This window comes from Boleophthalmus pectinirostris, unplaced genomic scaffold, assembly GCF_026225935.1.
Source record: "Boleophthalmus pectinirostris isolate CB_2022bp ecotype Guang Dong unplaced genomic scaffold, ASM2622593v1 HiC_scaffold_10, whole genome shotgun sequence".
Taxonomy (NCBI): Eukaryota; Metazoa; Chordata; class Actinopteri; order Gobiiformes; family Gobiidae; genus Boleophthalmus; species Boleophthalmus pectinirostris.
The window spans coordinates 26,994,131-27,009,644 of record NW_026570971.1 but is presented as its reverse complement, the minus strand read 5'-3'; the positions used below and the strand labels follow the sequence as shown (position 1 = coordinate 27,009,644).

The 15,514-nt window shown below is 36.7% G+C and overlaps 1 protein-coding gene across 1 annotated transcript in view; it reads right to left on the bottom strand.

Moving 5' to 3' along the window:
* Nucleotides 1-1,462: 1,462 nt before the first annotated feature.
* plpp2a (phospholipid phosphatase 2a) overlaps nucleotides 1,463-15,514 on the bottom strand; it is a 36,895-nt gene continuing 22,843 nt past the window's right edge. Inside the window, exons 2-6 of the mRNA XM_020919030.2 lie at nucleotides 9,194-9,345; nucleotides 7,827-8,089; nucleotides 6,363-6,420; nucleotides 5,268-5,444; nucleotides 1,463-3,954 (exon numbers count right to left, since the gene is read on the bottom strand). Coding sequence (XP_020774689.1) covers nucleotides 3,805-3,954; nucleotides 5,268-5,444; nucleotides 6,363-6,420; nucleotides 7,827-8,089; nucleotides 9,194-9,345 — 800 coding nt within the window. The 3' untranslated portion in view covers nucleotides 1,463-3,804. The remainder of the gene's footprint in view (nucleotides 3,955-5,267; nucleotides 5,445-6,362; nucleotides 6,421-7,826; nucleotides 8,090-9,193; nucleotides 9,346-15,514) is intronic.

The following is a 15,514-nucleotide window of genomic DNA, read 5'->3' as shown; positions in this document are numbered from 1 at the left end:
ATATAGAACCTTTCAACATACTGAACTGAATACTGAATACTGTGTCAATACAAACTTGTGAACAAAATACCTGAATACTTCACTAATAAACCGTTAATACAGAGACAAACATTCACATTTGATTTAACTACGTCTTTTCAAACATTTTAAAGTCATTAACTCACCTCTGACATGGTTCAAAAGGCCCAAACCCAGTCAGGAATCCCACAACCGCTGGGCAGGTCCAGGCACGACTCAACAGCATCCAAAGAACAGTAAGTGGAGCAGACAAAACGCACTGACGCACTAAAGCATTGATTCAGTATAGTCCATTGTGTAAAATATAGTGACAGGCATGTTACTAGACTAGTGTAATATGTCTTCCTTAGAACAATTACATAAGGTTGTCAAATGAAATGAATATCATAATAATCAGTATAAAAATGAATCTGAACAAGAATTGATACTGGAAAAAAATCACTTGAACAGGGCCAATATGGAAATTTCCTGAATTTTCAGAAGTTTTACAATGGGTAGTAGGCTATAAAACTACATGGTAATATTCAAAACTGGGTCTGGGAATCACAGGGTCCCTCACCACTCGATATGATTCACGATACATGGCTCATGATATGATATTATCACGATATGGCGATGTATTTGATAATCGATATATGTGATACTTGATACATTTAGCAGCAAAAATGTCCTTGTACCAAATAAGCAACTAAATTGTAGTACTGTTCACAAAGAAAATGTTAAAAGATATTAAATACTCTTACGGATATATAGACACAGCAACCATGATGATGATCCTGTATCTCCAAATTGAATATCAATATATATCGATATTTCAATAGTTTTGTACAGCCCTATTAAAGACATGTGGAAAATTCCATTATATTGTCTGGAGAATAATGGGTTTCATAATTATTGTGGTATCGAAATCTAGGTCAAGTATAAAGCCTTCTTAGTATTAAAATCATGTTTGAATTGTATTCCTATAACTTGACTATGACTATAACTTGACTCTAGAACTCTACATACACATTTATTGTCAGGAAAAGCATTGGTTCATTTTGCTGTAAACAGTGACAGTGCCCCACCGGTATAATATTTTTATTTTATTTTTTTAAATCACTTTAACTTTCGGGAGCCGTGTGTATATGTGTGAAAAGCTGTACTGATATAAGTAAATAACTAGGCTATTAAGGCATACTAATTCATAAATCTTAATTAATGTGAACTGGTCCCTTTCGTGTAAAACATACCAAGAGTTTGTTACTGAAATATATATATATATATATATATATATATACACACACATATACATATATATATATATATATATATATATATATATATATTATATATATATATATATTTTTTTTTTTTTTTTTCAGGAAAAATGGTGAGTCTCTGTACCCACACCATCAATTATCGCATTACTAGATCTACAAGAGAGAGAGAGATAGCCACAAAACACACATAATAAAAATGTATTGAAAAGAATGGTAACTTCACAGATATTGGTACATTCTCAAAAAGCTACACAATTTTTGAATAAAGTAGTTATATAAACAAATGACACAATATATGTTTCGTGGTGATATTGCAAAAGCAGTCTATACATGGAAAAATACATATAAAAAAGGTCCATTATGTAACTTTTGTGGTAGAGAGTCTGCCATCTGCTTGTCTCCATGGAGATAGATAATGCTATACTGTGGAATGTCTGTGTAATCCCTCAGTTGTCCAGGTAGGATCCATAGCAAAAAAAAGTAAAAATCTGTGGAATGTTCTAGGCTAAGCAATAACTTGTCATGGAGACAAGCAGGTGGCAGACCCTCTACCAGAAAAATTACAGTGTACCTTTAACAAAACAATAATGTGGAGATATTTGGCAAGAAATTGATTGAATTACAATATTGATCCAGTGTAGGTAAATTAACAGTCATATTGAGAATAAAAGTACATGATTTAAAGGTGCATTGCGTAACTTTTCTGTGGGAGGGCCTGTCTAATACTTTTCTCCATGGACATGTTATTGTGTCATCATGTTTCACAGTATGGTATTAAAGTTTTCTATCCTCATGGAGACCAAACCAGACCAAGTTACAGGTCAGATCTATGGAGAGGCAACATCACTCAGTCAGAATGTCTGTTTTTCTATGCATTTTTCAGCCACCTGTAATTGAAAATGTAAAGTAGAGCTGTTTAATGTCATGCTGTGGAACATTCCAGGCAGAAAAATGACATATCCATAAAGACAAGCAGGTGACAGGCCCCCAACCAAAAAGTTACATAGTGCACCTTTAAAGACAAAAAGGAAAAACATGAGTATTTCTTTGCAGTCTAAACAGGGATACAACCATGACAAAACATATATCAAATTGCACAGTGTCATACAACAATAAACATTTAAATCACATATTTTTGGCAGTACACACGCCCCATACTGAAAAAACGCAGGAGTAGCTTCTGTCCCAACAGGCCTCTGGGAACCTGCGAGTTTTGATAGTTGTAAAAACGCTTGTGAAATCTTCCCCCCAGTGTGAGCCCAGTCCCGCTACAGTGGTTATCGAGCTAGGGTAAAGGGTGACTATAGAGGGTATATAGCACATAATGTCCCGTGATGATAGTGGTAGACATGGCCGTATACAGACTTTGAGAATAGTGAAGTTCATTAGGTTTGAGAACTGATTTAGCTCTAGTCTAGTCATGGTGTAGTCCAGATGTTAGGATTAAAGGTCCTATGTAATGTTGTTACCTCATCAAAAACATGCCTGGAGTTGTGTTTTGTTTCATGCACACATGTTTGAGTAACCCTGCATTATTAGTCTGTGTACATCTCCAAAGATCATAATGTTCTGTTCCACCTTGTGATGTCATATAGTGGTAGTAACAGCTACATTTTACGTTTAGTTCAGTAGAGATGGGCAATTACAGGTCTGAAATGATCCAAACACTTTTAGTCAAGGTGTATGGAGTTTAAAAACACAGTGAAGTGCTTCGTGTCTTGCCACATGACATCACAAGGTGGAACAGAGTGTTTTGTGTTTGAGAGAAGAACTCAGCCTAAATATGCAGGGTTTGTGTGTTAAACATGTGTGAATGAAACAAAACACAACTCCAGGTATGTTGTGATGAAGAAACAACATTAAAACATAGATCAGAAAATAACATAATATGGGCCCTTTAAATGGTTTAGTCCTAGTCCTGGTTTAGTTGGTCTTTAAGGCCTCATTTGGGGCTTGTTAAGTTTTAACTGCTGCTGTGTACTCACTTCATGCAAAGCCTGATTTGATCCTGGTTTAGTTCCAGTTCAGTTCTAGTTTAGACTGGGCTTTGTGGTCATAGTTTAGACCCTATTAAGGCATCCACACTCCATCAGGACCTAGTTTAGATGTGATTTAATCCTGGTTTAATTTTGGTTTACACTGGGTTAAATTCTCATGGTTTAGACCCTAAATTGTAGGTGTCCACACCCCATTAGGACCTGGTTTAGACCTACTTTAGTTGAGTTGTTCTGGTTTAGTCTTGGTTTAACTGGTCTACATTGGGTTTAGCTGTTGCAGTCTATACCTCATTCAGTCCTGGGTAAATTTAGAAAGTTAGTTCTGGTTTAGTCCTAGTTTAGTCCTGTTGTAGACCCGGACCCTGTTTAGTCCTGGTTTAGTCCCAACCTAGTTTTGTCTGGGTTTAATCTGGTCATAGTCCTGGTTTATTCTTGCATTTTCAGTTCAGATATTAAATAGAATACTGTGGCGTGGCCCATATGACCTGGTGGTGTATACAGCCGTGCTGGTTCAGGAGGGAGGGGGCTCATACAGGGCCAGTGTAGTTGTAGTGGTTTCCGTGTTGAGAGTCCGGAGGTGGGGCACTGCCTTTATTGTCCAAATGTTCATCTTCGGGTGTGTCAGGAGTAGTGCACAGAGGGGGGCGCTGTTTGAAGAAGTCAGACACGTATCGCACCTGAAGAAGAGGAGAAGAAACATCATGAAAGATCTATACTGTAAATGTGAAAGATGCAAGCAAGTTAAGCGGTGAGAGACTGTACACTCTGGGCAAACATCCTTCAACAACGTGAAGGTAACATCTCCTATATTATCTTATCATCTATTATGAAGCCTCTCCAGATCTTGTTCTAGTCTTGGACTACTTCAGCTGAAGGATTTTAGCTATTGCACATGCAAACTCTGCACACAAAGACCTGAGCGACCCAGGGATCAAACCAGGAACTTTCTTTACTGTTAGGCACTCAGCCATCATGTCACCTACGTGTATATGCATGCATGTATCAATATTACTATATCTGTGAATTTCAGAATCATAAAAACTTTTTTTAATGTTGCCTATAACAAGAACCCTTTCTTTGAACAACAGAATGTTGAGATGTCTTCTGAAACCCAGCGTCAAAATCAAACAACAGGAGAATTGTCTTCCTTGTTTGTATAATTAAGATGTCATGTTAGCGTGTGCCTGCAACATGAGATTGATAAATACTTTCAGTGGAGATGGCACTGTGCCATACCACAAAAAACAACCTATAGTAATGATAAGGGAATGTGTCTGTTCATGTGTCTAGTTTCTTCCCTTTTTTCATCTTCGAAACAATTCAGAAGAATGCAATAAGCAGAAAGATATTAAGCCACAAGATTAATATAATTAATAATTATAGGCTGGTTTTTGGAGAATTCACACTTGCATACACATCTCATTGAAACAAAACTTTCACTAAACCTGGACTTAAACCCAGACTAGACCGCGACTAAACTAGGACTAGAACAGGCTCTTCATTAGGGCTAAACTGGGCTCAAACCAGGACTAAACCAGGACAAGTGTGAACGCACCCATAGTGATTTAGGACAGAAATGATCAGGCTCATCTTTTGTGGACTGTCTTAAATATAACATATTATCCATAGAGTAACAGGCCTTGAACAACATTTTAGAACAATTCTCAATAAATACTTTTTATATTTAAAGGTGCACTATGTAATTTTTCGGGAGAGGTTATATCAGCTGTTTGTCTCCATGGAGATGTTATTCCTTTGTTGGAATCTTTCCATAAACTTAACAATCTCCACAGAGACAAGTAAGTGATGCTACTTGGCTAAGTTACAGGTCAGATCTGTACAGAGGTGACCCTGCCCACAGTAAGAATGCATGTTTTTCAAGGTATTTTTCAAGTTATTTTTGGCACTCTCCAATAGTAGGTAGCTAAACAAACTAAATAAACTGGTATATACATTATGTGGATTGCAGTAATTCTCTGATTGGACTCACAATGAGGACAGCGATGAGCGCTCCCTGCAGGAATCCCACCAGCACGTCACTCCAGTGGTGTTTGTAGTCGGACACTCGAGTGTAGCCCACGTAAACCGCAAACATCACCAAGAAGAACTGAATCGTGGGTCGAACCAAACGTGTCCATTTACCCTGCATCCTGGCCTGTACGTACAACTGGGGACAAAGCAAGGATCACATTATAACATTTCTAAATTAGAAATAAATACTTACAGACTTCATTTTTTAATTTGCCCACCTTAGTATCTGTAATCTATTGTGCTATCTGGTGAAGTTACAAAAGGCTTTTACATACTGAGATCAAAAGATTAGATTAAAAATAATTGTGAGGTCATAAATCAAAATACAAACAATAAGTACCTATAAAAATTATAATATATTGGAAATAAATAAAGTTGTAGTTAATGTTTTTTATATTAATAAATGAAAGAAGATCCATAACCTCTATTCTGCTCTTACAGCTCAACCAAATGTCCAGGCAGGATGGGTGAAGTGTCTTGCCCCAGGACACGATGTCAGCATGTTATTGTGGTAAGGCAAAACTTGCATTCCCAAACTGTCTCACACTCCAGAGTGTTTTACATTGCTATGTGCTGCACTTTGGGAACTTGTTTGAATCTTGTTTATAAAATGTACTATACAAATAAAGTTGGACTGGATTGAACCAATAGAAATCAGATTAAACATTTGTGAATTTACTTTTTAGATATTTTACAGCAAAATACAATGTAATCAATAGGTCTCTTGCCCCCCATCTGGGAGTATGACATTTGAAAGCCACCATACCCGATCTTGGGAGATGACAGGACACTGGATTAGCAGACAAATGTGTAGTTGTGGTACCAAAAAGTGAGCTAACTGAAAATGCTCAAACCAAAATCCCAAACAAAATCATGCATAAAGTAAATGTAGGTCTTACTGCAGCCTAAACAGTGACAGTGTTTGGTGAAAGCGAATGAAAAGTTAAATCTGTCATCTTCCGGCCATTGTGCAGTGTGTATTTTTACAACAGTGATATTTTTAAACTAAACATTGAGCGCCGGGTCCTGTGTAAACATGGCTCCTCTCACTCACCGATAGAAAGAGCATGCAGTACATCCCGAACGAAGAGTGACCCGAGTAGAACGACAACCTGGGAACAAAACAGAATCAAAAAATAGGCTGTAGGCTCTGCTCTGTCTGAGGCTCTGTTAGACTTCAATCTGAGCTTTGTTTAAACACAATCTGACCAGAAAGAGGTGATTTACTTAGAACTAAATCAGGTGAGCTGATTTATGCTGTTAAACAAGTCCCTCACACATAAAATGAAACTCCTAAACAGGACTATGAACATTCGTATTGATCACAGGCTCCTGAAAATGTGCTGTTTAAATCCATTTAGTATTTTCTTCTTGAATTTTCAGACAATATTAAAACTTTTCTGGCAGTGTCCGCTAAAGTGTACATTGTATCTCCGTGGCGACTGCTGAACATTTCACCGCAGAGATGCATGTCGAACACCCCCAGTGTAATGTCACTGCAAAGTATCAATAGGTTGCATTCGAGTGACATTGCAATATTCAAAAATCCCTATCCATGGGTTTCAAAATGATAAAAAATTTTAACCGTTGCCATACTGACAATTTAGAACTAAATATTACATCTTTTGAAAGGTCTAAAAGCCTCAAAATGTTGGATATAACAGGAAGATGAAATCTGTGAATAGTTTAAAATTGAGCTGGAGTACAGATCAGGATTCTGTGGTGGAATTTTCTGTTTAATTCTCAGATTGCAGATTTGTTGACCGGGTTTATGATTAATACCTCTGTAATTACTGCGCCTATCCAAATGAAACAAAAACTAGTGCAAAGTTCAGCATATTAGGTGTCTGTGTATAAACAACAGTTAAATTATGTTTTAGATTCAGAAAGTGGTGTCATTATTCAACTCCAAGCCAGATTTACAGTATTTGGCAAGTTTGTGGAGCCAATCCCAAACAAATAATGATGACGTCAAGCATTTGTGGATCTTAAATGTGATACTTAAAGTGCCCATTTTAGGTACTTTTCTGACCTATATTATAATGTTTGCTCATCAAAAACATACCTGGAGTTGTGTTTAATTGCATTCACACATGCTTAACACACAAACCCTGAAAATTTAGGCTGAGTTCTTCTCTCAACACACATCTGGTAATACAGAAAGTGCTCCACTGTGTTTTTAGACTCCACAGACCTTCACTAGAATCATTTGGATCATTTCACCTTTGAAATTGCCGATCTCTACAGAACAAAAGGTAAAAGATAGCTGTTAGCTTGAACGCTACCTGCATCACAAGAACATTCTGGAGTTTGGAGATGTTGACAGACTCATACTTAAAGGTTGCTTAAACATGTGTGAATGAAACAAAGCACAGCTTAAAGGTCACAAGAATCAATTTTGCATAACAACAGTAAATCTCTCAGAGCTATATGGCTTCAAGTTTATGGCATTCACATCAACTTTTGCATTATTAACTTACAACAAAATCTTGTAAACACTACAGTAAGAAAGCCTCACCTGGACTCAGTAACATTGCGTAGATTTCCGGTGCAGTTGATTTGCAGCATGTACCCGTTACAGACAGTGGGGGCGCACACAGCTAAGAAGTTTGGTCTGGGGCGTCCGATGGTGAACTTGGCCAGATCTGTGAGGGACTGACTGACCGCTCCTCCGAACAGGAACGTGCCCACGATTTTGTACAGCGCAGACAGGTACTGATTAAACTGGGAGTTGGAGCGCAGCCTGTTGGAATAAACCAGGTACGCCTCTCCTGTGGTTATCTGAGGAAAAGATACAAAATAGTGTCAGCTGATAGACTTAGACAAACTTTATTGATCCACAAGGGAAATTACTTAGACACAGTAGCTCACATCACAATATATTTTAATAACAAAGAGCAAAAAAATACAAGAGGTACATAGAGTGTAAAATGTGGCTAAACATACATGATCTAATAATAAATAAAAGAAATGCAAAAATAAAGAAATAAATTCACTTTAACATATTACAAAACCTATCCTGACACATATGTGAAATTAATTTATGTTATCTGTGAACCTCTTTCATTTACATATAATTAAAGGTGCCCTACATAACTTTTTGCTGGAGGATACATCACTTGCTTGACACTATGGAGATGTAATTGGTTTGCCTGCATGGGATGTTCTACAGTATGGCATTAAACTAGCATCTATTTATCTATGGGTGTTTTTATTGCTAAGAAATATCTTGAAATTCATTCCTACAGAGTCTGTGTTTTGGCCTAGTGGTGATACTTGCTTGTCTCCATGGAGATAGACAAGTTAAATGCCATCCTGTGGAACATAATTGGCAAAGCAATTATGCAGATGAAGATAAAAGTCCTATATTACACAAATTTGACTCTTGTGAGCTTTAAGCCATGTTATAATGTTCTTACATCATCAAAAACATACCTGGAGCTGAGTTTTGTTTCATTCACACGTTTGAGTAATCATTTATCATCAGTCTGTCTCCATCTCCAAAGCTCAAAATGCTCTATTCCACCTTATGATGTCATGAAGAAGAGATAGTTTTCAAGTTAGCAGCTACCGTTTACCTTTTGTTCCATAGACTTTGGCAATTGCAGGGCTGAAATGATCTAAATGATTCTAGTGAAGGTGTATGGAGTTTAAAAACACAGTGTACCACTTCTTGTATTGCCATATGACATCACAAGGAGGAACAAAGCATTTTCAGTTTGAGAAAGTAAGTCAGCCAAAATATGCAGGGTTTGTGTTAAACATGTGTGAATGAAACAAAACACAACTCCAGATATATTTGTGATGAGCTAAGAAAATGTTCTTAGCTCATCACAGATCAGAAAATAGTGTAATTTGAGCCCTTTAAATGGTGGAGACACTCACAATGACAATGGAGCATGTGATGGTGACGGCGGCCATGCCTCCGTGGGAGATGGTGTCTCGTCTGTATGGGTAGCTGATGCTTTCGTCATCACAGTAGATCCCTCTCTGGTACGGAGTGAAGAGGATCGTCAAGATGGCTGACGGCAGAGCAGCTGAACAGATGAAGAAAAACACATGTCACAGGTCACAATAATTACTATATCAACTTATCATTCAATATATGAAAGATGAAACCATCATTTTTGAGCTGTAGAAGATTGAACTTCGACTCATTATAGATCCAAACTAACTATAAGTGTTTCATTAATTCTACGTTAGGTTATTGAGTGAGTTGAAAATTAGTTTCAGTATCATTGTTTATAGTCTATATTTTCTTCTGCAACATATTGTAGTTCAAAATTTGTTATTGTAACAGGCCTAAAAAATGTATTTAATTCAACTTTCTACACCTCAAATCTTATCATATAGCAAAAAATATATATATATATTCTACTATTACAATATAAATAAAAGAGTACATTCAATTTCTCGAGAATCAAAATGTCTTTATTTCTTTTAAAAAAACAACAATCAAACAAACAAAACAAATTTCTATGAGTACAAAATACTGTTGTTGCCAGCAGAACAGGAAGAGCATCTGAAAGGTAAACATGTAGAAATGATAAAAACAGAAAAGAGCATATCTTAATAAAGGGACCCACCACCTTGTGACATCAGCAGGTAGAGCAGACAGTTTTGAGATCTGGAGAAGGAGAGACTGAATATCCAGGATTACTCAAAAGACTCATGAAAGAAACAAAACACAACTCAGCTTAAAGGGCCCATATTACACTATTTTGTGGCCTATCTTGTAATGTAGTTTCCTCATTCCAAACATACCCTGAGTTGTGTTTTGTTTCATTCACACATTTAACACACAAACTCTGCATATTTAGGCTGGGTTCTTCTCTCAAACAGAAAACACTCTGTTCCACCTTGTGATGTCATGTGGTAATACAAGAAGTGCACCACTGTGTTTTTAAACTTCATACACCTTCACTAAAATAAATTGGATGATTTCAGCCCTGGAATTGTTAAACTCCAAGAACAAAAGGTAAAGGTAGATGTTAACTTGAAAGCTTCATGACATCACAAGGTGGAACAGAGCATTTTGAGTTTTGGAGTTGTAGACAGACTAATAATAAAGAATTACTCAAACATGTGTGAATGAAACTAAACACCGGCATGTTTTTGAGGAAGTAACAACATTGTAACATGGCTAAAAACCACACAAGAGTCAATTTTGGTAATGCAGGACCTTTAAGCATTGTGTAGGTTTTTGGAAAAGTTTATTTAACATAATCTAAGCCCTTTAAACATTCCTTATTTACATATGTTGGTCCTCATAATTATCTGTCAATCCAATTGTATATAATTAAATGTTTATTTAGCATGTAGTAAATGAAACAGTGACAACAACTTGGCAACTATGTGTTTATAGTTGACACATTCAAAGAGAGACCTTTGTGAGTCATGACTGACAGTGAGAGAGACAGTTAGAGGTTAAAGTCAATGACGCAGATCAGGCAGGGCTGTTAAGTTTGTTTGTTCCATGCTTTGTGCCACAGGAGAAAGAGAGAAAAAAAACAAGATCTTTATCACACCTGATCTGATTTTACAAGTAAAATTTACTGGATTATTTCAAATATTGATGAGAAAAACATCAGACATTATCATTATAGGCATATTTATTATTATTTGTATTCTACTACTACTACTACTACTACTACTACTACTACTACTACTACTACTACTACTACTACTACTACTACTACTACTACTTCTGCTACTTCTACTACTTCTACTACTTCTACTACTAACTTCTATATCTACTACAACCTCTTTAGCTACGACTATTACTGCTACATCTATTACTACTTCTTCATCTTCTGCTAATATGTCTATTATTGTTACTACTACTACTGAATCAACTAGTACTATACTGCTACTACTACTAATATTAATATATTTAATTTGTATAGCTTTTCTAAACACTCAAAGACACAATACCGCTCATTTTTTCTTGGTTTGTAACAGAGTAAACAATTGACTTTATTTAAGATTTTTTTTTTTTTTTTTTTTTTTAGTACTCTAATCTGTTGGTATATTCAAATGTTGTTTTAGCCTCTAGCCTATATACTAGGCTTTAGCCTACATACTAGGCTTTAGCCTATATACTAAGCTTTAGCCTATATACTATTTACCATGTTTCTTTATATGTTGGCGTATACGATTCCTATACCAAATATGTGAGCCTTTCTCTCTTTCAACACAAAGATCCAGGAAACAGCTAAAAACACACAGGACTGCACTCATCTCTCAGCTCTGGGTCTGTACAGTGTTCGTCATCGCTCGTACTCACATTCAACAATGATGACCCATCCTGTCACCTTGGCAACGACCCTGACCTTTGACACCAGGATATGGTTCACATAGACTCACACATACCAGCAACATGTCAGGCCATGCAAGACAAGACGGTTCATATTATGCAAATGGAAAGTTTGGAAAAGGCAAGAGCTACAATAGCCTAATTATTTGGTTACATATAAGTGGGCCAGTGAAAATATTCTTGTTTTAGTTCTGTTTTGCAATTGTAAAACAAATTTGCAAAGATTATTTTCATTCACACACAAATAAGCTTAAGTATAAAGTGGAAAATGTAGGCTACATGCATTATTCATTAATATTACTCAAACTAAACTATATGACTTGTACACTGCCACTATCAGTGTTACTTCAGTCAACTATTACTATTACTAATACTACTGCTACTACTACTACTGCTGCTGCCGCTACAGCTGCTGCTGCTACTATTACTGTCATTAGAACTACTTGTACTTGTTGTACTACAGCAATGGCATTTACTAAAACCACTACTGCCGTTGCTGCTTAGGACTAAGTAAAACTATTTAACAGGTTATTTTACAATTACACAGTAAAAACATCATACATAAAAGGGCCTATATTTTGCCATTTTCCGATCTATGTTATAATGTTGTTTCCTCATCAAAAAATGCCTGGTATTTTGTTTTGTTTCATTCACACATTTAACACTCAAACATGGTATTTATGCTGGGTTCTTCTCTGAAACAGAAACACTCTGTTGTGATGTCATGTGGTAATACAGAAAGAACTCCACTGTATTTTTAAACTCCATACACCTTAATCATTTGGATCATTTCAGCCCTGGAATTTTCAGTCTGTGCTATAAAAAATGGTTCAAAAGTAGCTGTTAACTTGAGAACTACCACTACATGACATCAAAAGGTGGAACAGAGTATTTTGAGCTTTGAAGATGTAGACAGACTAATAATAAAGAATTACTCAAACATATGTGAATGAAACAAAACACAACTCCACTTATGGTTTTAGGAGAGAACAACAGTATAACATGACTAAAAGCTCACACAAGAGTACATTTTGCGTAATACAGGACCTTTAAGTTAATTTGCTCTACCACTGTTGAGTGAGCAGGGTTGAGTTTGTAAACATCTTTGTGCATTCCTTTCGGTCACTGTTTGGTCTCAGGTGGCATTAGGCCTATACAGGGCTGGCTTACAGTTTCCTTGTGTGTAAACCTTCTTATAAAAACTCTATGTGAACACATTTAAAGGAACAGAGGACGTAAAACTGTCTCTTAAATCTGAACAAGACAATGGTCCTGAGCTTACAGCTGACTTTCAAAAACAGAGCACTGAAATAGTTTTCCTGTTTTCAAGATGCCAATCACTCATACTATAACTCAGGTTAAGACAAGCTTGGACACACTGTGGAGGAATTATAAACAATGTCATAAATACAAAATCTAATCCTACATATGTTCTTAATTTTGAGAATAGCAGGTTATATATTGATAGCTTGATTCATCAGCTGGTTTCACTTTGTAGAAACCATCTGACCTCGCAGTGTTAGAATTCATTCACTTGACGATAGATGGGTACTTTTTTCATTTAACCAATCGCTGCTATTTGGTCGTCACGTATGTAAGGTGGCGCTAAATTGGCTAACTGGTATATTAAGCTTTTCCCAAATACCGTAGGAAGAAGGGCAGTAACATCTTTCCCCTTGACCAAATTCACAAAACATTCTCTTTGTTAAAGCTTTAAATCCTCGTTGCCAACACAGAATATATGGCTCTTCGCTGATTGGCTGGTGCCTGAACTTGCACTCGCGAACTGTCTAGTGTATTCTGATTCCTGAGAAATTAAATTGAGCGGAGGCATTAGGTGGCGCCAGCCTGGCTAATATATTGAGGAATGGCTACTTGACGAGATCTTTCAAGAAACGCTACTAAATACTATGGGCAGCAGTAGCTCAGCTGGTAGAGCATTTGCCCACTGATCTGAAGGTTGGTGGTTTGAATCCAGTTCTTGACATAAAACATCACAAGTTGAGTGGTCAGATCCACTGACCCACAGGTTGGCTGGTGTGATTCCAGCTCCCACAGATGAATGCTGTCGTTGTGTCCTTGGGCAAGACTCTTAACCCACCTTGCCCACAGTGTCTGTGTACACTGGTGTATGAATGTGTGTGTGAATGGGTGAGTGGTTCCTTGTTGTAAAGTGCTTAAATGTGACCATTTACCATTTAAATACTGCTACTACTGGGGATGCACGAATCCGGCTTTTTCTGATACAGATGTTGATATTTTGGCTTACTATGTATGTACTGATCCCCAATAACAACTGATAGTACAACTAAGAATATTATTTATTTCCTTTAAACATGACAGAACAGCTATGAAAAATGACATCGACAATTTATAGACCAAAATGATATATCAGATGAACCGATATCTGATTCATCAAAAGTTTCGATATCAGATCCAATACCAGTAGCGTATCCCGAGCTACTACTACTATTGATCCTTAACACACTCACACATTGCCTTCTTGTTGCCATGTAAACTGTGTTTAATTGCCTAAAATATTCCATGGTGTCACATTAAACTGATCTGTCTCCATGGTGACAACAAGATGATGCCTCCATGCAAGTTCAGGTCAGTTCTGTGGAGTGGGAGTCCTGCTCACACTAAGAATGTATGTTTTCAAGGAGCTTTTTAGTAGTAAAAATAAATGCAAGCAAATCATTCACTAGAAATGTTACACAATGCACCTTTAATAAAAATGTTGTTCACATTTGTTACTGATTTTTATGTTTGGGGTTTAGGTCTATGAATATTTTTACTAATTGGATTGAAAAACAGTCAGGTTTATTTTGACAAGTGAGAACTGTGTATTTATCTGGTAATACCATGGAGAGGCTTTCACTAACAAATGATTTCCTTCCCTCAGAGTCGTGATCGAGGTTTTGATTGACAGGGCTAACTGAGTCCACATGAAGACACACAATTAGACAGAAAAACATGCTAAGTGAGAGAAAGCTAAGTAAACATGAGCTCATTTGAACATACAGTAGAATGAAGGCTGAGTCATGCACTGCTCAGGTGAGGAGCCCCAGCTGTACCTCTGTCTGCACCTACAACAATACTGTACACGCCAGGAGCCATTCACAAAGGTACAAAATAAAGGTACAAAATAAAAAACTAAATACACACTATAAAAAGTATTTACCAAGTTGGATTATCCTATTGCTCTTTGCAGCTGATGTCATCCACATTCCCTGAGGGTGTGATGCTAACTCTAGGCTCTGCTCTGTCTGAAGCTCTATTAAACTTTAATCTGTGCTTTATTTGAACACAATCTGACCATAAAGAGCTTACTTAGGTGTAACAACAATAGGTGAGCTGATTTATGCGCTTAAACAAGTCTCTCATACATAAAATTACAGTCGCAAACTAACTAGCATTAGCCAAAAGTTTTCCAGTTTCTCACTCTCATTTTTTTTGCAGAAAATTAAACAACCTGAAACCTGAAAATGTGTTTTTTAAAATTCATTGTCTGTTTTTTCTTGAAACATTTTTGACAGTGTTTGCTAATGTGTGCATTGTGTCGCCATTAGGCGTGTAACGATATCCAAGTCTCAAGATACGATATCGTCACGGTAACATTTATTGCGATATTTGGGAAAAGCTCACGATATGGTGGGGAGTCTCATGATTAGGTATGTAACGATATCCAAATCTTACGGTAAAACTGTTAATATGCTACTTTTTCCTCTTAAAATGCCTTGACAAGACTTAATCCAAAGAACTATAACTTAAATGTGCTTAGAACTGTTATTTCTTCATGTAGTCTACACTGAAATGGAGCAAAGGATCATGGTCTATGTAGTTCCCTCTTTTTGTAGCTATTGCTGCACCAAACCAACTCTTAATTT